At 39.2% G+C, this 24009-nt stretch overlaps 1 protein-coding gene across 8 annotated transcripts in view; it reads left to right on the plus strand.

Annotated features, from left to right (window-relative positions):
• The window catches only part of TBC1D1 (TBC1 domain family member 1), a gene marked incomplete at its 5' end in the record, with an annotated part of 94160 nt that extends 71489 nt beyond the window's left edge, over window positions 1–22671 (plus strand). For 7 of the 8 annotated variants that reach the window (XM_084266868.1, XM_084266869.1, XM_084266870.1 and 4 more), the window contains 8 exons: window positions 1803–1988; window positions 5019–5180; window positions 7101–7259; window positions 10904–11148; window positions 11592–11751; window positions 15792–15961; window positions 18743–18913; window positions 20596–22671. In XM_084266868.1, the coding sequence (XP_084122994.1) occupies window positions 1803–1988; window positions 5019–5180; window positions 7101–7259; window positions 10904–11148; window positions 11592–11751; window positions 15792–15961; window positions 18743–18913; window positions 20596–20796 (1454 nt within the window). In that variant the 3' untranslated portion in view covers window positions 20797–22671. The remainder of the gene's footprint in view (window positions 1–1802; window positions 1989–5018; window positions 5181–7100; window positions 7260–10903; window positions 11149–11591; window positions 11752–15791; window positions 15962–18742; window positions 18914–20595) is intronic. The other variant, XM_084266875.1, reaches the window with a different exon arrangement.
• Between the last annotated feature and the right edge of the window lie 1338 nt (window positions 22672–24009).

Genomic DNA, 24009 nt, shown 5'->3' on the forward strand with positions numbered 1-24009 from the left:
GAGTGTAGCTATCTCGATCACTTTTACTTTTTCATTAATGTTTGGTGACTGTTGTCATTAATTTCTCTTTCTTATGGCAATTCTACTTTTTGCATGCAGCCTTAGAGAAAATGAAAAATTTCCCTTCAAGATGGTATTTTTAATTTTTAAGTTTGTTACTTTATTCCAGTAAATAAAGGCAATTCTACCAGTATTAGCCTTGAGCATATTTGCTTTATAATGGTCTTTAATATGCACTAAGAAAATCATAATGGGAACTATTATATATACAGAACACTGTTGTGCATTAAAACCAAAAATCAAATCAAAATAGTTTTCCTTTAATCGTCAACACAAGCTGAGGATTATCAAGCGTGTGTTTCTTCTCAACCTGATGACATTTACCTGCACCTCTTCTGTAATTACAGATCTTAGCCCACAGAAGTCTTCCCATTTACCTGTAAAGAAAGAAAAAAAGAAAATAATGTTTCCCAGTTTAAGGGATATGATATAATTTCTTCATTGTATTGATATTTTTCATAGGCAGATGTATTTTGAATGCTTGTCATTGTTTCCTACTTCTCTTCGCAACAAATGGTTATTGCCATCAAATATTTGTCCTTTGCCTAACTGACATTCCCATGAAGTCTGTTGTTCTCTGAAGTGCTGTAGATACCCAGAGTGTGAGTATCCACAGTTATATCCAGAGTGCAAGTTTATAAAGATTTAATTTGTGCTGCTGGCTGAAAATGTTACATCTATTATTATAGGTATATCTTAGCCCTTGAATTTAATGTGGTAACAAATACATGTTGTATAAGGAAAACAGGTGGTTTTGACCCACCCTATTTATCTCTGACTCCTTGAGAGGGAAAGATTGACAGTGGCAAAACTTAGAAAAGCAGAAGCCAGCAGCTGTGAACTTTTCCATTCCTGTTTAGTCATCTGAGCTTAGTTGTGCAAGTGCCCTTCAACAATCAAGAAGATAATAGCTGCATATGAACCGTTTGAGTCAACATACATGGTAGCTTTCTGAGCAGATTCTGGAGGGGTGAAAACCTTACTATTTTAAGTTTTTGTAGAGATGAGGTAATTCATGTGCCCGTGTGTAAAATTAAAAATCTTTATTGCTGTGCTAGCCAATGATAAAGAAATGTACCACTGAGCTACCATGTAGAACAGTTGTTTCAGAAGTGCCCTTATCCAGGAGCTGTTTGGAATAGCATGCACAGGTGTACTTGTCTTTGGAGAGTGGAGGGAGTGCTTTTTGCACTGATCTTAAAGCATTTTCTTGCATGCGTAACTGGTGAGCTTGTCCCTGGGGAGACATTGCACGGTCATTCTGTTTGACTGAAGGAGGAATGCTGTTGTGATGGCTTTCCATCTGGATTTGGTAGGAAGAGATATGGGTGGGTTTGGACGTTCATTTTAAAGGTGGTGAATTGAGTAATTTTTCTTGTAAGTACAGGTTAAATCAAAGAGTACTGAGCCCTCAGAGAAGCCAAAAGAAAAAGTGCTGAAGGTTATGACATGGTTAAAAATTACAAGTGAGAGCACACGTGTCTTAGGTGCGTGTCTCTCTTTCTGCATGTTTACTTTAAGAACTGGTAATCATCCCATTGTATGGCCTTAGGTGGTGGTGTGTTTGTCCAGCTAAGGGCGTGTGTCTTTGTTAAACACAGTTTAGAGATTATTCTTTAAATTATGCAGAGGCTATATTTGATTTGGTCTGCCATTTGAATCACACCTGGGTTTAGCTGTAGGTTATGTTATTGCTGTTTCTCAAACATACAAACATCCGCAACAACTTCTCTCTTTTAAAGATTACTGCGAGTTGGGAGAACTTCCACCGAGATCTCCGTTGGAACCAGTGTGTGAAGATGGTCCCTTTGGGCCAGTGAAAGAAGAAAGGAAACGGACATCCCGTGAGCTTCGCGAGTTGTGGAAGAAAGCCATTATTCAGCAGATACTTCTCCTCAGAATGGAGAAAGAAAACCAGAAGTTACAAGGTTGGTGAAGGTCTTGATTGCACCCTACTGCAATACAAGGTCACTTGTTGGTTTTCTCTGTGACCTTGGCAGTGGATTGGACCAAGCTTTAATGAAACATTTTAGGAATATACAGGTAAATCAGTTTAGCAGCATCTCCCTCAGCTCTCATTACTATAGGTTACAATTTACACATATTTTTTTGTATCACTTCACCTTGTTATTTACTTCATCTGAATTGGTACTCCTGGTTTTACCATGGCTAGGGTTTTTTTATTCTTGTGCCTAGCATCTCGGGCAAGGAATTCAGCACAATCTCTATCATGAGCTGGATTCTTTTCTACGCTTGCATCATTGTTTTAGTGTTGGTCATTGCAGTGTTCTACCTAGCCAGTCTTGAATTGAAGGTCTTAAGGAGCTGGTTATGGACTTCCGTGTGTGCCTGCCTGTGTACACACACTGTGCAAGCAAGGTTTGTATGGAGTAGTAATGACTTGGGTCAGTCAGAAGAGTGATGAGAAGGAGCTTGAGAAACTGGAATTTGCAGTTGTTCTTAACCAAAATTTTTCTGTTGCTGAACGTGTAGCTGTGACAAGTCCATTGTGGTGGCAGTTTTTACACATAAAATGCAGCTGGTTAAGAATACACATTTTCTTGTAGCAGCTGCAGGTGTTAGCCCTTGAGTGCTGCTCCTTTGAACTTCTGAATGATGAAGATTATAAATGTTTATCTGGCTGATTTTAGTTATTTAGGAAGGGAGTAGGTACCTGGATCTTCAAGGATGAAGTACCTGGCAGGAAAAAGGCAATTTTTCTTTGCCTTTGTGTAAACTTGAGGAAGAAGAATTAACTGTAGAGAAAGGGCTGAACCCTTTGAAAAGGTCAGTGTACAAAACATGAAATCCTTTTTTATGCTTGGGCTGAGACTCCTGTTTGGAAGGAGAAAACACTTCTCAGGAGCTGGATATAGCCTCCCAGAACATTCAGCCCACTAGGCAGTAGGCTACTTGCTCCTAGTAGTATAACTATTTCAACCCTGATACCTGAAGAACACCTGATATCTGAATTTCCTGAGAACCCAACAGGTGACAGGCATGTTCCTAGCAAATGTACTTGCTAATCTGGTAGTATGGGAACAGATACAAAATACACAATGCTCTTGGCTAAGGGGCCAAGACCATCTGGAGAAAGAATGAGGTACTGTAAGCAGTGAACTATTCCCCTGAGCTGAAGGGATTGCATGGTTATGGGACCTGACATTTAGAAATAAATTTTGTTTTGTGTACTTATACTCCAGATTTTGTGTTTAAATTATCTGTTAGTCAATTTATCTGAATCTACAACCTGCAGTCAAGTTTCTGTCAACTGCATGGCATTGATACCCATAAACATTCTAACAGTTTTAATCAGATGCTCCAGTTTTGTCTGCCCAAAAGAAACAAATGTAAAACTGTCATGAATTCACTAAGATGAGCGAGTCTGAAGCTAGATAGTGAATAAATTAGATGAGTGGTGGCATGACTGAATACTGAGACTGTGCAGTGTGCACTGTGAAGAAATAAAGTTGCTCTAGATAGCTGCTGCCCAGAGAGCTCTGATGGTGAGACAGGTGACTTGAAAAAGAAGGTGACTACAATGTAGGCAGCAGAGGTTTGCAATGTAATGCCACATGTTCTGACGGTTTTGTCTCTAGTAATTAAAAAGTAAATGTTCTATGTGTCATAATAATGCTCAAGAGTACTGCTGGAAAAGACTGAAAAGGTGCCAAGCACTAGAAAACACTTGTTTGCAAAAGGCACAGCATTGAAAGATATCTCTGAGTTTGTTGTTCATGAAAGCTGAAAATTAAATGCCATTTTTAAGATATCGTTGTACAATACCATCAGTGGTTTAAGTTTTTCTAATGTTCTAATGCATAAATACATTGTATTTGACCTGAGGAAAATGTGAAGACATTGATAGTTTGGATACACAGAATTACTTAGAATGTGGACACAGAGCTTCAGTAAAACCATCAGTCCTTGTAATTACATGCTTCTTGGGTAAGCACAGAACATAATCTACTGGGAAAAATCAAAAGCAACAAGAAACTGGGAATAAAAGAACCTAAGGAGTAAAATTAAGCTACAGCTGTCTGTATTAGGATGGGTAAAGCATGAGTCAGTACACGTGCAGCCAAAGTCATGTTTTAAAATGAAATATGCTACTTTGAAGGGAAAAGTCAAAAACTAAATTAGAAAAAGTCAAAATGAAATACTATGAGGTCCAAATCTTGCAAACATCTAGGTAACGTCATAAATCACATGAATAACCTCACTGAATGAAATCATTCAGATGCAAAAGCAACTACAGTATAGGGAAGTAAGGTAGATATTTCCCAAATATAACATGAAGATACAGAATGGTATTCTTATGAGTTGTGATCTGAGAAAATCCCCAATACTGCCACACATCTCTGCTCCAGGAGCTCTGATGATATAAAATGTCTTACTTAAGGCTGAATTATGCATTGAGCCTTGTTCTTATTTCTTCAGTGGAGACTTTAAGAGAGCCTCATCTATATGTATTGTTTATAGGCAGCTTTGTGATCAGGGTTCTGAAATTTTCTATACTTGAAATTTCCTTTATAAGTAGTCTATAAAAGCAGACATGTGAATGATCACCCTTTTTATTTTTATTTGGTGTGGGTTTTCTGCACTAATTTTTTTAAGGGAAATAGAAAAATCCTATTAGGAAGATCTTACGCTTACTTCTCTCGTTTCTTCAGATTTAAGAGTTGACTTGCTGTAAGAAACTTAATTTAACGGATCAAACACAGTTAATCCTGTATGTAATATCCTTTTAAAAAAAAACCAAAAACCCACTCAGTTACAAAAATTTAGACGTGTAACGTTTCTGAATTAATAGGGTTTAATTTTAGGTGGAATTCCTGATGAAGTTCTACATTAAATTAATGCATTTTACAGATAGTAAACAAAATTATTCTACATTAAATTAATGCATTTTAGAGATAGTAAACAAAATTAACTGACACATTCTTATCACTTCCTAGCTTCAGAAAACAATTTGCAGAACAGACGTCTGAAACTTGACTATGAAGAAATCACACCATGCTTAAAAGATGTGACTTTGATTTGGGAGAAAATGTTGAGTACACCTGGAAGGTCAAAGATTAAATTTGATGTGGAAAAAATACACTCAGCTGTTGGGCAAGGTAAGCAGAGTTTGTTATTATGAGCTGTTGAAATGCAGTATTACTGGAGTTTAAGTCCTTGATACTAATGTTTGATTGTATTTTGATCAGTATTTGTTGATAGTCCAGAGATACAGGCCTGTGTTAGAGTCAAAATAGAACTTACGAAACTTGGGGTGATACAAAATAAGTAAGTAAATAAATAAAGCCCTGCTTAGCAAATTGCTAATAAGCAGCACATACAAATAGTAGGGAAACTACCCCTAGCTCTGACCTGATGTCAAATTTCATATATATGCAGAAATGAGAAATAACAAATGTATTTAACTTGAGTTTAGCAAGTTCTAGTTTAGACCAAGACCATTAAAAGTAACTTGAGTAAGCAAGGCAAACAGGTAATAAAGGCAGGTTTCATTAAGCATGGGATTCAAATTAGGATAAAAAATATAGTGTTGACCTATAATGTATGCTGTAGAAGTTGTTTAAATATAGTGCTGCTTTCATTTACAAAGTAGTAAATATTTTATTTGTATAATGCAGTGTACAGAGATAAAATTTCCTTTAAGGAAGTAGTTTGATATAAAGTTTAATTAATTTGTAATTTCGCAGCTCTAAATATGCACTATTAAGCCAGTTCCACTCGATGGGACACATCCAACCTCACTGAAGCTGATGGGACTTTAGATGCATATCTGAAGAGGAAAACCTGGCTCGTTAGTGTCCGAAACTGCACTTTCCCTTGCTGTTTTGTACTGGAGACTTTTTGATTACATTAGGGAACTTAAAACTTAATAATTTACAGAAACACTCTCTAACTACATTGGTGATGTGGTTTCAAATATTATATATTTCTACTAGCATTTCCTTTTCAAGCCGTTGTCTCTGGAATATGATAGCGTAGTAGAAATAAGTGTTGCAGAGATAAATTCATATGTGCTTGTGCTTATATGAAAGAAGGCTGTGAAGTTGCTGTAGTATGCTTTCCTGTCTTTCTGTGTAAGTTGTATGCTTAAGTGAATTTTGATTTTTGCCTGTTGTTTTCATCCACGTGTTACGTGTACACTGAAAGAAAAAACAGTCTAAAAAACTTCAAGCCATAAGTTACTTCAATATCTGGTTCCAGTACATCATGGATTAGACAGAATACTTTTCCCAAAGAATAGTGCACTGAGCTCTTGCATAGATGATGTAATAGTGCCATTCTTACCCTCTGGATAAAGTATGCATGTAACAACCTTTCCATTACTTTCAGAGCTTTGCAAATAGATGCAAATAAAGGCTACTGTTACCAATGTGAAATAGTTAATTAGCATCATCGCTTTTCATAAAGATATTCAAGCTTCAAAACATTTGTGTGTCTACCAGTCATTCAGAAAATCAATAGCAAAACCAGAAATGCAATATTTGCATTTTGATTTTCTGCCTTCTGTTGTAGTCTCTAGATCACATCTCATTTGCACTTGTTTATACTTACAGTATGTGTTCATCCTACCTTCCTAAAACTTACTCCTAACAACAGTGCCAGTGCTGTATTAGTGAGAAATGTTAATTGTTTCTATTGTGGTGCTGTACTTTACATGGAAAAATGGGGGACAAGTGTATAACTTTTCAGAGACAAGTATTTCATTTTTTTGCTGCCCCTTCTAGTACTTCTCAGACAGGATGTTAAGTGGTGACCTTAGTCTTAGGCAGCTCACCCTGTTCCTACCTTAAATCTCTCCTGTTAAGATGCTGATGTCTTTTATTGGTTGAGGAAGCATAAGCACTGTAGTTTGATCTGCTTCAGTGGACTACTGGAGATAGCAGATAGGGATCTAGCAAACGGGTCTGCTTGCATATCTAGCTGATATGGATCTTCAGTTCCTTAATCCTGTTAGTTAACTATAGCTGAACCTTCAGTATGAGTATAAATTACTGTTTTAATTACTTTTCTTCTCTCAGGAGTACCACGTCACCACCGAGGGGAGATCTGGAAGTTTCTAGCAGAGCAGTATCATCTTAAACATCAGTTTCCAAGTAAACAGCCACCAAAGGACACACCTTATAAAGAACTCCTAAAACAATTAACTTCCCAGCAACATGCAATACTTATTGACTTAGGTAAGTACAGTAGTGATCTGAAATTAAAATAAGGTGTTTATGATCTCCAGAAGACAATTAAATAAAAGAAGGTAACACACAAAAGCACCTGACATTATTTAATAATACTTTGTTGGTTAGAATTGCTTTTAATTTTGTATAAATGTGAACTATTAGTTGACACCATTAGGAAAAGGCAAAATCTACATTTTAAGCACAGACACCCTTTGCAACATGGTAATAAAACACAGCTAAATGTATTTGTTCTGCGTCTGTACTTCAGACATTGACAGTGAACTCCACAGGCCCATGGAATTCAAATTGCAAAGACAGGAAGTCAATATTTAAGTGGAGACTGTTGAATTAACATGTGCTATTCATTCCTGATGTCCACTGTTTGCTGTTTTCTTTTATGGTTGTTTTTTTAATGGGCAGTTGCTAGCAGTTGGTATTTTTATTTGTATTAATTACAAAAGAACCTCTTTTTCATAATTTTGTTTTTAAACGGCTCTTTTTAAGGTGGGTTGGGTTAGTGAATTGAGCACCTTCAACAGAGGGAAAGAGGCTTGGGACAACTGGACAGTAGGGAGCACTGTTTGGCTCACACAGCAGATTTGGGCTTGCTGGCTCAGCAGGCTGTTCATATTCTCTGCCTGGCTCCGCGCAGGAATGGTTTCTCATCTTAGCTGTGCGCTGTGCTCTGCGTGTAGAAACAAATGCCTGCATGTGTTGGCAAATCCCTAACTGGGGTGGTTTTCAGATGCAAAGTACTGTTTTTGCGGGGAAACTATTCACTAGCCCAGGAGCTGAAGGAATGATTGAGCCCTGTTGTTTTAGTAAGATGAAACTAGGAAGCTGAAGACTCTGGTGGTTCCAGTGAAGTACAGCGTAACTGGATAGGCAGCCAGAAGGAATTTGTATGTTCTGACTTGTGTTCCTTCAGGCTATCAGAAGTGTTTCTCCTAAGCAGATTGTTAAGAATCCTTCTTGAAAGAATGCAGTTTTTATTTGAGAGAAAAAACTGAGTTCTTGCAACATATGGCCACAATATGAAAAAAAGCTTTTCCCAGTTAAGCTAAAGAGGTCTTGCTAACGCAGTATAAGCCAGAGCTGTAATAGTATTGCTCACACTCAGCTCTTCATCTATAAAGAGTGCTGCCTGAGAGCAAGGACAGCAGTGTGCATCTGGGTGCAGAGCTAATGTCAGCAGCTGCTTGCCTGGCCCAGTTGACTGTCACAGGGCTATTTCATTACCTGGACAAGAACAAATGCACCATTACCTGCAGGCTTGTCTGTGCATTTCCTTTTGTGGCCCCACCTGCACAAACACTTGAGTAGCTGGGAATTTCAGGTCCTGAACACCAAAGTCATGTTCAGAAAATTATTGTATCTCTCAAAAAGGTAAACTGACTTCCAGATGCTATCAGTGTAGGAAACCACTCTGTTCATTACTGAGTGTTTGCTGAACACAGGAGAAAATTGTGTTTTGTTATATTACATTTCAAAAATATAATAGTAGGTACTTACTTTCTCATTCTAGCACTCTTGAGGTATCACAGTTCACTGACGCTCTTCAGTTTGTTTGTTACTGAGTAGAAGCTAAAATTCTTAGTTAGGTCATCACCAGGGCTCTCAGAAACAAATCAGCTTGTGAGTTTAGCAATTCTACTCCTTCTCCATCTACTATTTTTTAGAAAATGTTTGCTTTTTTATTCTTGCTCAGCTTGTAACTTCATAACTTGTACGAAAGGAGCCTTACTGCTTTACTGAGGAAGCACAGGTTTGCCTTTACACTGTGCTGCTGTTAACTTGTAGTTCAGGCAGAGGATTCCTTTGCAAAGGAATAACATAAGCTCATTCTCGTTTGAAAGCTTGAAATAATTCTGTAGCGTCCAGCTCTGTGACAGCCTGACCGGGGGAAACTGATTGCCAGTGTCTCCAGTGACAGGCCAGAGCAGCTACCAGATGGCAGAAAGACTCTGCCCTGGGCTTTGTCTTCTTGAAAGGAGCTCAGCATTGATGTTATCTGGCAGCTCAGCGGCATTCCAGGAGCTAAAGGGTGGGGTTGTATTTAACAAGTGGGCAACCGAAAAAAACAAGCTCCACTTAATACAAGAACAAAAGAAGTATTCAAATTTCTCCTCTGTTGAGGTATTTCACAGGGAAAATCTGATTGGGGGGTGAAGGGTGGGGTTGTAGTTTGTTTATTTTTTCCCAGAAACGAAAATAATATTCCCTTTTGGAAACATTTTCTAAAAAAGCTTTAAAAGAGAAGTCTTCAACATCTTTGTTCACAGAATGATTGAGTTTGGAAGGGAGCTCTTCAGATCATCTAGTTCAAACCCCTGCTCAAAGCAGAATCACTGAAATTAGGTTACCCAGGACAATGTCCACAGCCTCTCTAGGCAACTCCTGCCAGTGTCTGACCACACTTAAAATAAAAAAAAAAAAAGATTTTACCTTTTTTTTTCTCGTGTTCAGGTGGAATTTCCTGTATTTCAATTTGTGCCCATTACTTCTTGCCCTGCCGGGGGCACTACTGAGAAGAGCCTGGCTCCCTCTCCATTCCCTCCCTCGGTGTATTTGTGCACATTGACAAGATCCCCCTGAGACTTCTCTTTTTCAGGCTGAGCAGTCCCAGGTCTCTCAGCCTTTCCTCATAAGAGAGATGCTCCAGTACCCTCATCATCTTACTGGCCTTTTGCTGGACTCTATCTCTTGTACTGGGGACCCCAGAATTGGACACAGTACTCCAGGCTTGGCCTCAGCAGTGCTGCATAGGGAGGAGGATCATCCTTATCAAACCGCTGGCAATGCTCCTCCAACAGGATACCATTGGGGGGGGGGGGGGGGGGGGTGGGTTCTGCAAGGGCAGACTGGTGACTCATGTTCAACTTGGCAGCTACCAGGACACACAGGTCCTTTTCTGCAAATCTGCCTTCCAGGTGAATGGCGCTCAGCATCTATTTACACCTTTACAACAGCCTCAGCCTTGCCTGCCAGCAGCAATGCCCTCAGGTTCCCAGGAGAGCCCTGGCCATCCTGGACAAAGTGTTCAGATGCTCAAGAAGAACTCAGAGAAACAACAAGGCCCGAAGTGTGGTGTCTGCTGGCTGCCTCTGTTAGCTACACTATGGTATAATATGTGTATAGCCTAGAGAGGGAGAGAGCATGCATATATCACAGCACATAACTAGCTACATGACTCTTGGTACCATAAGGGCTGCAGGAAAAAAAGACAATTTGAGTTTTTACTGGCTGAGAAAATAGTGTGGGTCAAACTGATTGTGTTAGTTGAATTAGTTTGAAGGACACGTAGACCCAGGTCTGTATGAAAATTTACAGATAGGCCAGTCTGGGGTGGAAATTGTTTCCTTGTTCCAGAACTGAAGGGCTGGAAATGGTTCAGTTGTACTCCTACAGCTCTGCAATTAGTATAGTTTACCACAGGCTGGGATTTAAAGAGACATGGGGAATAGAAACAAAACCTGTCACTTAGAAAAGTTTTGCTCCCACAACTGACTCCCAGTCTCTAAGTCACTTGTGCTGGTGCTCATGAAACACTTCCTGGAGCTCTCACAGCTGACTGGCAAATATTTTGAGTTTGTTTTGTTGGGTTTTTTTTGTTTTTTTTTTAAAGTCACTAACTTCAGCTGTTTTCACAGGGCGCACGTTTCCAACACACCCATACTTCTCAGCACAGCTGGGAGCTGGGCAGCTGTCACTCTACAATATTTTGAAGGCCTATTCACTTCTGGATCAGGAAGTAGGATATTGCCAGGGCCTTAGTTTTGTAGCAGGAGTTTTACTACTTCATATGAGTGAAGAAGATGCTTTTAAAATGCTGAAGTTTCTCATGTTTGATGTGGGCCTGAGAAAACAATATCGTCCTGACATGACAATTTTACAGGTACAAATTCAGTTTTTTAATAAAAGGATACTAACGTTAAATCATAATACTGCAGTATAGATAACCTCAAAATCTGGATGGGAACTTAAATTCAGTTCTCAAAAATGGGGAAGGATAATGTGGGAAAAGAATGCATCATCTTAAATGCATTCATTTCAAATAAAAATACTATTGGGGAAACTATGAAAGCCATAAACAGAGTTCTGTTATGTGTTATATATGAGGTTCAAATGACCCTGCAAATGATCCTGTCATAGGCTTGCGTGTGATGATCTAGCCTGGGTCTTTTAGATGGCTTCTGAGAATTTCTTTTCTTCACACAACTCTGTACAAACATCAGTTGACAAATGGGTTTAACTGTTTCCAATCAGTGTGAAGCATGGACTTTGCTACTATGAGTATTAAAACGTGTTTATCTTTATTCTCTTTGTTGTTCCACACAGATCCAGATGTATCAACTGTCTCGACTTCTTCATGACTACCATCGAGATCTCTATAACCACCTAGAGGAACATGAGATTGGCCCCAGCCTCTATGCTGCTCCCTGGTTTCTCACCATGTTTGCTTCCCAGTTTCCCCTGGGATTTGTAGCCAGGGTGTTTGGTAATTCTTCATAAATCTTCTTGGAATCCTCTTTATTAGGAACAGCATTATTATGCAACCTGTTTCAGACACCCAGGAGAAATAGTTTATTTTGCTTATTAAGTTGCAAAGACATGTAACAAAGGTATCATTTCAGAAAAACATCCATATATCCATTCTATTACCATTGTCTCCAATGGTGTCATTGGAAAATTGTTTTAAGGGTTATATTTTTAAAGCACAGACAATTTAATCACAGTCTACTCTGCAGAAACACAGAGCTTTAAAACTAGTGCTTTGTATCCTTACAATTTTAACCTGACTGATAATTTGACTTTCCAAAAATGTTTGGAAGCATTTAGGGGTTAGATTCTGCTTCTGTTACTTTTTTTTGGAATCTGCAAAAGTGAGGTTCTCTTTTTAATTTAAATTCAAATTAAGAATTTAACTTGGTGCTGTCTTACAGATGTATGTTTCAGAGATTCATTGTTTAGTATTTGAGAAGATGCTTTATTTCCTTTTCAGTTTTTTTTCCTCAGTTTGATTCCATGGTACTGGATCTTCCATGATGAACAGAGTAGATTGGAGCTTTCCTCCCAATTGCTGTCTTCTAATGAGAAGCTATTCTGCTTTTCCTTAGTCACTTGCACTTAAAAGATGTAATGAAGCAATTATTTATTAGAGTATTAATATGACACTTCCCTGACTGTAAAAAGTTCTAGTCTTACTACGACAATTACAAATAATGAATATAGGTGCCAAGAAGAGCCAACAGGAATCTAGTCCTGTTTCTGTTTAAGGACTTGCCAGAAGTAGTACTAGAGGAAATCCTGATGAAAAGGATGTAGTAAAACTACATCTCCTGTGATTAGCATCTTACCTCCAGGGAAAACAGCTTATTGTTTTGCTTTTTTCTTTTTTTTTTCTTTTTTCTGGAACAGTTCAGAGTAGGCTAATGTACATCAACAAGTACCTAGCTGACAGTAATCATTTGTAGGAATTAAATGAAGTGTTGTATGCAAGTGTCATATACTGAGGTTATAATCAGTTCATCTTTCAGTTATTCTTAATCATTCATAGTATTGTACATGTTGAGAAGAGTCTTTGAATTGGAAAATTGACTGCAGTGAGAGTATGCAAGTGCCCTGGTGTACCCAGTATATTTGGATTTCTGCCTTAATACACAGATTAGTGTTTTATCTGTCATTGGAGGATTGTAGCGCTTTCAAAAGCAAAAATTTCAGATTAGAACAGAAGGCACAGATACATGATCTTCACAGGACTGATTTTAGTTGAAGAACAGAAAAGTATGTGGCTGAAACTGTCGCTTCTTAAAAATCTGCTGTATTTTAGAGAGAAAGTACCTTGTGACCAACACTTGCCGTTTTTAATGTTTCAGAGTATTTAATAATTTCCTTAAAATACTGTTTACTCCAACTGTGTAAGTCAAGAACATTGGACATTCTTGTAAATTAGAAAGTAAAATGTCACCTTCACCGGTGCTGAAGACTGAAACACCAGTGCAAACCTGACAAAGGCGAGAGCTGTCACTTAGCTCATGACTGCCATTGGCAGCATAGCACGTTAGGATCCAGCCAGTTCTGACCCACATGTTCACACACTTATGCAGAACACACATGCAGAACTTAAGCATTGCTGGCTTATTAGAATCCTTGGGATGAAAGATTGTTGCCTTTTGATGTTGAGGTAACTCCCCTACAGCTTACTGAGACTGTAAGATTGCACTGCAGGTCTCTAACATGCTATCTCTGAATCCTTGCTACTTGAGCCCTGCTGCTGTTGAATATTGTCTTGTTACAGACCACTTCCTTTAGATTTCCAGAGTGTACATTTTGCAGGCATCTTACAAGCAGCACGTGAAAGTGGACAAGAAAGAAATTAACCCAAAGACTATTTCAAGTCAAATAGCAAAACTCCTTTTTGCTTTGTAGTTATCTGTCCAAACTTTGAACGTTTCTCCTGAGCAGGATCTAGTGAAAATACAGCGTTAACAACACTCTGCTCTTTAATACCCCTGTTTACTTATTGGTGAAGGAGACTTGGTAGAATACTGTTTATTTTGTTTCAAGACTGTAGATAAAGCTTGATTTTTTTTTTTTATTTTTTTTTTAATCCTGTAGGCTGCCAGTCATGTTGACATTAATTTGGGTACCTTCCCTGTACTCTCCTTGGCTGGCAGCCCGCCTAACAGGAGCCATGCGGAGCGGATAACAAACAGGTCTTTGTTAAGTACTCACTGTTTTAAATGAGAGAGGGATTTCAGCCACATATGACCAGCTCAGCTCAGACAGGCGTTCATTAACAACTTACAGGTCACCTTGAGTTACTCTACGTGTCTTTATTGGGCAGGTGCTGAATCATAAATATGCATTATTTTCAGCTCTCTTTTTTCCCCACTTTGTATGTCCTAGCTGTTCTTCAGCATTCCCTGCCCCAATATAGAGCTTTCCCTATAAAGCATTGTCCCATAGTTCTCAGTTTCAATACAGAATTGAAGCAATGCCTACTCTGTTACTACTTTTCAATCATTCCTGCCTTTGGACTTCACACTGAATCAGAGTTGAAAAATTTTAGGCCACTTTCAGGACAAATGGCAGCAAAGTGCACGATTTATGGTTAGTTATTACTTGTGCTTTTCTTTCTCGGAGAGAGAAAGAAGTGAAATGAGTTATGCCTGCAGCGTTACAGGCAAAAGAGCAGGAGGGGAATTTCATTCTGATACAAATTTGGAAAGAGAGGTTGCTTTTACGAGGAAAGGCAGTTAGCCAGTGTTTTCATATGTTCCTTACTGCATTGGAGACACTTGTGGTTTTCCTAGAAGTTGTTTCTCTTATTGTGTGGTGGGGGTTTTTTCTCCCCCATCTTCTAATTTCTTTTTAAATCATTAAGACATACTGTTTATTTGGCATCATTGTGCTACTTCATAAGTAATTGTGACTTCATTCACAGCTTTGAAAATAAGGGGAAAAAACCCAAAGAGAGAAGCCCTTTAAAAATAAGAATATGTTTAGGAAATATGGAACAAAATCACAGTATCTTCTCTTCCTTTTCTACCTCCACCAGTATTGTTTCGAGTATTAGATGCTTTTGCATGTAGTGAGCCACTCAGTAAAACCAGAACCGGATTCTGAGTTATAGTAGCAGGGAAGTCAAACGCAGGGCAATGCTCTTTATACTGCAGACAGATGGGTTTGTGAAGATGGGTTTCTTGTCTGATGCTTTCATTGCAGTCTTCTGTTTCTTTCCTCTATAGAGACATAGGCAATTTGTAAAGGAAAAGAAAAGAAGGGAAGTTGCATTGAAAGGTCGCTATATACTGTGGTTTCAGTGTGTTTGAACGTATGCCAGGTGCTGTCACTGCAGGGCCACCTGCAATATTAACGCTTAAGCTGTATTACTAAGATTTCAGGGTACTTATTAATGTAGCTGTTAGAATATTAACATAAGTAGTTGAGACCCATGCTAAAAAGTAAGCACATGAAACTTGAGGTTGCTGGAAAGTGCGTGTTTAGCCTCATGTGCTCAACATTATTACTGAGATTTTGTAGCTTGCTTCACCAGATGAGAAAAGAACAGAATTTCAGGTCTTTGGTTATGTTTTCAGGCGTAGTTTTTGTCTGCTATGCTAGACTTTTTAAATGGCATTGAGATTAGAATTGTATCCAAATTCAGATCCCGATGAACACCTCACAAGAAAATAATCCCATGAAACTATTACATGCATAAAAAGCGCAACGCTGGCATACTTGTCTTTCCTGGTTTATTGTTTGCTTAGCTTAAATTTTAATTTGATTTTTTGGATGACATCTTGCTGAATAATAATTGATTTTGTTAGTCACCTGTGCTGGTCACAGTAATAATCTTGATCCTACAAAACTTCTAAAGCCATAGTCACAGTAGCAAAAGCACGTGTCTGGCAGTGCATCTAGCCTCCAGGTTGCCCCTTTGAGAAGTTGCATCCTTGGACATTCCACTGTTTTAGTATTCTTGCAAACATGTATTCTTGCAAAGATAAAAATACTTTTATTTTGTTTTCACAGATATGCTCTTTCTTCAAGGATCAGAAGCTATATTTAAAGTGGCTTTAAGCCTTTTGGGAAGCCACAAACCCTTGATTCTGCAGCATGAGAACCTAGAAACTATTGTTGATTTCATTAAAAGCACTCTCCCCAACCTGGGTTTGGTACAGATGGAAAAGACCATTAGTCAGGTATGAAATAATCTGAACGTATGAGTAGTATGTAAAGCAGTGCTCTTTTTAGCACGTTCGTGACAGAAAAACCACAACAGTGTATCTTGAAGGTGAGAATTCTGTTACTGTGGTTCTGAAGATGTTGAAAGCTTTTGGAAGCATATGTCTTGTATAGGACCTCTGTATTCATACATCTACATGTTGGTTATGGTCACTTTGTGAAGCCTTTAATGAAAATGAGCTTATGTTTTCTGTTGGTTCTTTTTTCAAAGTGCGCATAATGGCTGTTCGTGGCAGCCATCTTGTAGCCCATGTACAGTGCATTCCACAAAAACAGCAGCAAGGTGGGCTGAAAGCCTTCTGAGTTTTCCTGCTTCCAAATAATCTTGCTCTCCAGGTCTCCTTTCAGAAACAAAAAATGACTTACATAAGGCTCACAAATGTTGCCCTTACTTAACGGAATTAGAAGCCTCCCTGTGTTGATTCTGCCTGTGCTGGCCTTTGTGGTGCTGGCCCAGTATGTTCCAGCAGTGCCTTTGTATTTCTGCCAGGAGTACGTGGGGCAATGTGGTCTCCTGTGGTGAGCAGTGACTCTAGACAGCAAAAACCGGGAATCCCTGATAAACATTTTTAAAATGGCAGACCAGGAAAATGACACAGTGCTGCTCAACTAGCAGAAGGCTCCAGATAACAATTACGGGATTTGAAAATATCACAGATTATTGCTGTCAAGAATTAGAAACCCTAACTGTTACTCTTGACATCTAATTTGCAACAGGCAAATAAAAGATGGGGTTCGGCCTATTTTTCTGAAGGCCTTCTGTGGTCCAAAATATGGAGGCTGTACTGCACAGAGTTGCAGATGCCTGCCACTCATCCAAGACCAAAGGAGATCTGCAAAGCCTATGGCTTGATAAAGCAGAGAACAGCACAGTACACTGCAGAATGCTTGTGAGGGGCTCCCTCCTGGTCCCTAGAAGCTTTGACTTGATTTAGGATCAGAAAACTTGCTTCAGGTGCTCACTATCAAAGGAAGGAGAGAACTAGAAAGCCTTTGAGAGGGGAAGGAAAGCAAGAGGTTTTGGTTTCTAGAGGGCAGAGAGGGTGGTATGTTATCTGTCAGGTTGCAGATTTTTCGTGCTTAGGCGACCTGCAGAAAACAGCTGACTTGAGCAAAGGGAAGGAGAGATACTCTCTGTTCAGGCAGCTCTGACTGCTAATTTTAAAGTAGGCAGGTAGAAGTGAATTAAGGGAGAGCAGTTCCCCTGCTTCAATCAGGGCTGCCTTTGAAGAGAGCAGCTATTTGACCAGCCCTACAGTCTATATACGGCTTCTGGGCATTATAACCCCCTATCCTTGTCACGCATTTGGATTATGTGCCCTAACGTGCTTTCAGTTAGCTAGTTTTCAAGTCAAGCTTTTGATTTGCCTCACATTTCCCCCCTTTCAGATTTGATACTCTGGGTATGACAGCAGGGATTTCCCTCCCTTCTCAAGAGCAGACAGGCTAGCAGTGGCAGAGGTCATGAGAGCATTCTGCCCTGCTGACTTGGAACGTTTGTCTTCTTGAAATTTCAACAGTGTGTGTTCTCCAGAGATCCTCAGATCCACAGAAAATGAAAGTTCCATATGTGCAACAAAACTCAAATGAAAATTGTGGTTTAGTCTTCTGTACTTAGGTGCTCAAAATATAAGAGAATTTTTAATAGCATATATAACAGGTGTTGAAGATGTTTAATAAACTGAGGTTTTCTTTAAATCAACAGTTAAGGCTGTGTAGACAAAGCCAATAAATAGGAAATAACTCTTGTTATTTCAACAGATATTTAAGATAGGATTTGGTATTTGACTTGCATCTAAAAGGAATAAAGTACAGAAAACTTAAAAAAAAAGAATAACCTTTGAACTTCTATTGCTGGGCTGTTTTCCAGATTAATTTTTAAATTAACTTTTGGTACTACTGTGTTCTGTGATTGGCACACTTCTCCTTTTAATTTACCACCTTCTTTGCTGCTTTCAGGGGAGATCACTAGCTCAGAGACATTACAGTAATGTTTCCTGAGTAACATGAAAGCAGATGCTTGCCAAAACCTAGAAAAAGGAAAAAACAGTAGCGGTTGGTTTGGGTTTTTTTGGGGGGGTGGGGGGCGGTTGTTCCTCTGTGTCCCTTTCTGCACATCAATTTATCTTCTTTTCAAATAAAATGTTTTCTTAATATTGGTGTATAGAACTGAGCACTCAGTTCAGTGATTCATAGTTAACAGGAATAGAAATCTGCTTTGACATTACATAATGTTTCCATTAAGTGCATCAGTGTACGGATACATCATTTCATGTTCTTTCAGTCTCTAGGAGTCCTGCAAAATCATAAATAAACCTAGCAATATTCACTGTTTTTCGTTGAAAGCTTTCGTTCTACTTAGTCTCACATGTGTACATGTGGCACATGGGTTTGGCCCACGCTTTTCTAAAGTCAGGTTTAATTCCGAGCACATTCGTGCCAATCGGAGATGCATTAAATTTGGAATCTAACAAGGGGAGTACCCTGCAAAGTCTGAAGTTCTTGAAGACTTCAGTCTAAGCGATTTTGCAGAAGTCAGGCAGCAAGTCAGTAACAAGGTTTTCATGCAGATACAGTGCCTCAGTCTTGTCATTTCCAGAGTAGGAGATGCAAATACCAAAAATTAGGTTCTTTTTTTGTTTACAGTGATCAGATTTTAAAGTGTCTAGATTTTAAAGCACTGAATGAGCTCTGGTTTTGATCTGCACAGCACCTAATAATACTTTTATATGCAACAGGTGTTTGAAATGGATATTGCCAAGCAATTGCAAGCTTATGAAGTTGAATACCATGTGCTTCAGGATGAGCTTATCGATTCATCTTTAAATGACAATCAGAGACTGGATAAATTAGAAAAGGCAAACAGTAGCTTGCGTAAACAAAACTTTGATCTCCTGGAAGAACTGCAGGTACCATTTATATTTCATATTTTGTTGCAATTTATCAACCTTTTCAGAAGAGACCATCCTACACCAAGGCACAGGAGACATTACTGTTTGGTCTAGTGACTTTAAAGCATGGTGAGTTGCAGCTTTATGTAGGTTAGCCTTTAAAGTTTAAATGCAAAAGAAATTCTGAGGGGGGTGGATGCACCATATAGTGGCAACTAGTGAAAAGTTGATTCATCACGCTATCTCTTCTCTTGTAAGTAAAATCATATCTGTAGAAGATGACTAAAAATACAAAAAGTGTTTTCTCAAGTGCATTGTTACGTTTTTAGTCACTGCTTCACTACAGCAGAGATACTAGTCTACCATCAATGGAAAAGATAAAGGTGGTGTCACAAGTTAGAGGTAGATCAGACATGGGATACATTGGCATATTCTTTCTTAAAATTTATTTTAAACTCTTATCCAGATTGTTTAGGCAGTATGTGTAATAATGACTTCTAATACATGCTTAGTGCTTGTTCAGTCTGCAGTTTTTTCAGAGACAGGACACCTGTTCTCTGTAGGGGTCATTCCTTGCCTAACTGTTCAAGTCAGCTTTCTGGCTGCTTTTGATAACAGGACGTTTGTGTTAGAACGTTTGACCATGCCTTTAATTCGATGGAGAAAGGGAATTCAAGGGTAAGGAGCAAGCATTTCAAGCCTCTGGATTATTGTTAAAGGGATAGACTGTGTAAGGTAGTAGGTGAGGGAAAGGAGTTCAGGTTTCTCACCCACTGGTCCTGTATCATGACTAAAGCTAGCCAACCATGCAGACTTAGAGTGCTACTCCTAATAAAAATTTGGTTAATCTGTAAATTCTGATCCTGAGAGATCTGAACCTGTGGCATGTTCTTAGCAGAGCCTTAGGGACTCAGGAGATACCCTCTTAGAGACTTAGAAGAGATATATTCCTCTGCAAGATATTTTCATAAAGCTTTGGGCACATGGGCAAGGAAGTTGTTGAATGTAGCATACGAAAGAGGAATATCTGGGGTAAGATTCAAGATGTGATGTCCTATAGATACCTGCATCAGGGCATCTTCCACCCCCTTCTGCATCTAAAGACTCTGCAGTGCTAAGCAGTTGTTTTACGAAGTTCATCTCCACCTGAATGCTGGCAAGTTAGCACCTAACATCATGCTGGGGAGTTTAACTGGCTGCAGTGTTGGAGCAATCCCTTTGCCTTAGAGGTGGGCTTCATTAACCTTTGTTTCCTGTGGTGAAAGGTGACCTGTTGCTGATGGGAGGAAGTGCATCACCAGAGAATGTGGATTGTGATTTGTCAGTAATGTGCCCTCAAATGCTGAACTCTTTATCATAGAAGGGTTTGGGTAGGAAGGCACCTCAAAGATCATCTAGTTCCAACCCCTCTGCCATTGGCCTTTTAAACAGTCCCTCTCCAGCTTTTCTGTAGGCTCCTTCAGGTACTGGAAGGCTGCTGTAAGGTCTCCCCAGAACCTTCTCTTCTGCAGCTGTTCAGCCCAACTCTCTCAGCCTGTCTTAGCATTCATACTTGCATTTACCTTTGCAGTTTTTCATCATTTGGAAAGTGTTATATATGCGTTAATGTATCTCAAAAATAGTTCCAAGTTGGTATCAGTTATTAATGAATTTCCTATTCTTTTTCCTCCTTCTTCCTCCCCCTTCCTTCTTACCTTGAGGTGGCTAATGGAAAGATCCAAAACCTTGAAGCCACAGTAGAGCTTTTGCTGACCAACGAAGGCAAACTGAAGCAGTCCATCCTCACGCTTGAGCAGGAGCGAGCAGCGCTGCTGAAAGCCGTGGAAGAGATGCGGAAAAAGATCGGTGCTACAGATGGGAAGCCTCTGCTTACTAGACAAGAACACATGGATGCTGACTGATATTCATAGGTGTAATGGAGCAGAGAAGCTGAGCAAGAAATAAAGGGAAGAACTGACTCTTTTTGTCATGATCCGTGGGGATCTGGCGTTGTCACCTTCATTGTACATGCTGTACTGAAGCAAAGCAAGGTACAGGCATGGTGGTGGCCCATTGTCAGAGAAGCTGGTTTCTCAGGAAGAAACCTCGCTCTTCCTAGAATGCAGGAATACCATGAACAGTAAGATGCCACAGAATAATAAGCAGGAGAAGCTCAATAGTGCATGCAGTCATGCACAATACACTGTAAAGATGTCATGGGTTCTCCCATAAGTGCTTCTAAACCTAAGTGCTTTGTGTTTGTCACATATTTTGTTTATGTGTAGGTCGCCACTACATTAAGTAGCACATCCCTTAGAAGGTCCTTGAAGAAATACAGCAGTGTAAAGCCTTTGAAAGGATGACTGCCCCATAGCAGCTATGTGGTGGTAACATTTACAGAGTTTTGTGATTGGATTCAAAGATACTTTCAGCAGTGTAATTTCCCTACAGCTTGACTGGGTTGTGTTAATTATGGTGTTTATGCTTCGGAAAACTGCTTCCTGATCCTTGAAGGTGTCAATCCATTGGACTCCAGAGAGCTGGACTTCATCATATGTAACTATGCATAATTGGGGGCTTGTCATCTGTTTTTGTAATTACGTTATTTTAATATACTTTTTGTTTAACAGCCATTAATTTAGTGTCTCGTTAGTTGGTATTATCTGATAAACATACTGTATATAGTAACTGTGTTATGCTTAACAAAATATACTGACAGTGGTTTGGTGAAGTGTGTGACTCTAGTAACATCATCCAAGGTTTTATATTCAGACTCTTAAAGTCTCATTTTATTTATTTCTGATCTGCTGTGTGGTGTAAGGCAACCTTTTACTGGGAAAAGAATGCCCACTGTCATTTTTTTACCCTTTTTGTTTGGTACTCTGTGCCCACCCACCCTCTGGGAAGTGTTGTTCTTGAGGACTTTTTCTGAAGTAGGGTAGGTGTTTCAAGAGCTTCATGTCGTGCCAGATCTGCTTAAACTTTTTTATAAAGGGTGTGACAGTTCGAATTAGGATAACATTCTTTAAACAGTGCTTCTTTTGAGTAAGATTACATGTAAAAAAAATAAATTAAAAAGTCTCAGTTAATACAGTGACAGTAGTTTTCAGGCCAGTTAAAGCACCACTGCTACAAGTGCAATAATATCCAGAGATACCCAGTTGTTTGGGTTTGTTCTAGAATTAGAAATAGAGCCATAGTTTTCTTGAGTCCCCAAGTACAGTTAACAGAGATTGGCCCAGGAGATGTGATTTTTTTTCTTTTTTTTTTTCTCTCCCTCTTCACTTGCTGGTTTTATTTTTAAAACTTCAAAGCACATGGGGTTGTTTTTTTCCTCTAGCAGTGTAAAAAAGGTTTTGTTTTGCTTTTTCCTTTTCTCATGCAAATCCCCCTGATTGCATTGTGGTTTTACTTTAATAGAAGAGCTGTAACATTCATGTACTGTGCAGAACAAATACCTCTACATAGGTCAAAAAGACAAAAAGAATTTATTTTTCAATTTCTAGAAGCTTTGTTTGACTCTTGTGTCTTAAATTTGTCTTGTTCTTGCAAATCCACTCAGTATTTACTTAGTACAAAAATTCCAGATAAATCATTTATTATTAATCCATTTACCTCTTCGGCTTGTTTTTTTTTTTTAGTTTGGAAATCCACACTGAAGCTCATGCTTCATGTTTAAAATCTTGTCGTAATGGACCTCATACTGTTAGAGCACTCTGTAATGTTGCATTTTTACAGCCTAGTGCCATAATTCATACACTGACTTTTTAACAGGAGCAATAAAAATAGTCGTAATATACTCCTGCATCTATGTTTGTACTGTTATTGATACTTAAAAGCAAAAACATAGTTGGTGGGATGTCAGTTCAGAAACATACAAGATGAGTGTTTCCCTAAAAGTACAGTACCATCTACAGAGCTTATCAGTGAAAGCTTTCAGTCCTCAGGCTCTTCCAAACATGCTGAGGATCCAAGTTGTGGTCTTGGGACCAGCATCTGCATATGTTGACTATGGAGAAGTACATTCCACGTGACTCTAGGGATGCATTCCTTTTTTGTGATGCTCTGCTTCTCTGCCAGCAGAAGTGGAAGACTACTTACAGTCCAAAGCCTTTTGCTGAGAATGTGTGTAATTCCAGAAGCAAACACACTTAGATGAGAACTGAAGTCACAGCTCTCAGAATGCACAGGTGCAGTCAACAGGCAGCAAGCAACTTCTTGTGTCATTGTACTGGGGTGTCACGTTTTCTGTGAGTACAAATGGAACTTCTGCTTGTACATATACAGATTAATACGACTGTGTTAAATATGCAGATGCCTGGCAAAGTGAGGGGTCATGTCATGCCCTGGTCCTGGGTCTGAACATGAATGAAACAGTATATCTTAAACGATTTCTGCTGCTTACACTGAAGCAGATACACGGCATGTTGCTTCAGCATGTCTTTCCCCATCCCATGGTGGTTTTTGTCACCAGGCCTCTCTGGTTCAAGGGGACAAAGCGGAAGAGTGTGGAGGAAGGTAATATCACTTACATCACTTCCCCAGTTCCCACCTTTGGAAAAGCTTGGGGCTTTTCCCTTCATAAGTGTGAGAAAGAAGTAGTAGACCCCAGAGCTAGTCCCAGGTACTTGCATCCTTCTAGCTATGGTCTGGAGCTGAGACATCCTTAAGGATGTGTAAAATTGGATCTCCTGTTGTCTGACTACCAGCAGTTGTCATTACACAGTCTTCCATGTGAACAGTAATTTCTAATTTAGAGAATGTTCTAAAATAAAAAATAATTAAAACCTGCAGCACTGGGCATCAGCAGGAAAATCCAAGTTAAAATGATCACCATTTTCTCCATCTCACTTCTACAGGTAAAAATCCTCAAGAGTGTTGTTTAGTTTTTGAAGAAAAGAAAAACTAGTGAAGAAGGAAGGGAGTTCACTTGTACATGCAGCCTGAGCTTCCAAAGGTGCATGACAAAGGCAGCAAAGTCTGTAGTGTGAGTGTGACAGTGAATTACGCTGATGCTACGGTGCAGAGAGGGTAGCCTGAAATGTGGAGAGAGAGAATGTTGGCATGTGCAAGAAGGAGGCAGCTCCTCTAAAACTGTAGCAGTCAACAGCTCTGAGAGCTGGAGGACCTGCTGT

This window comes from Gallinula chloropus (assembly GCF_964237585.1).
Source record: "Gallinula chloropus genome assembly, chromosome: 7".
Lineage (NCBI taxonomy): Eukaryota > Metazoa > Chordata > Aves > Gruiformes > Rallidae > Gallinula > Gallinula chloropus.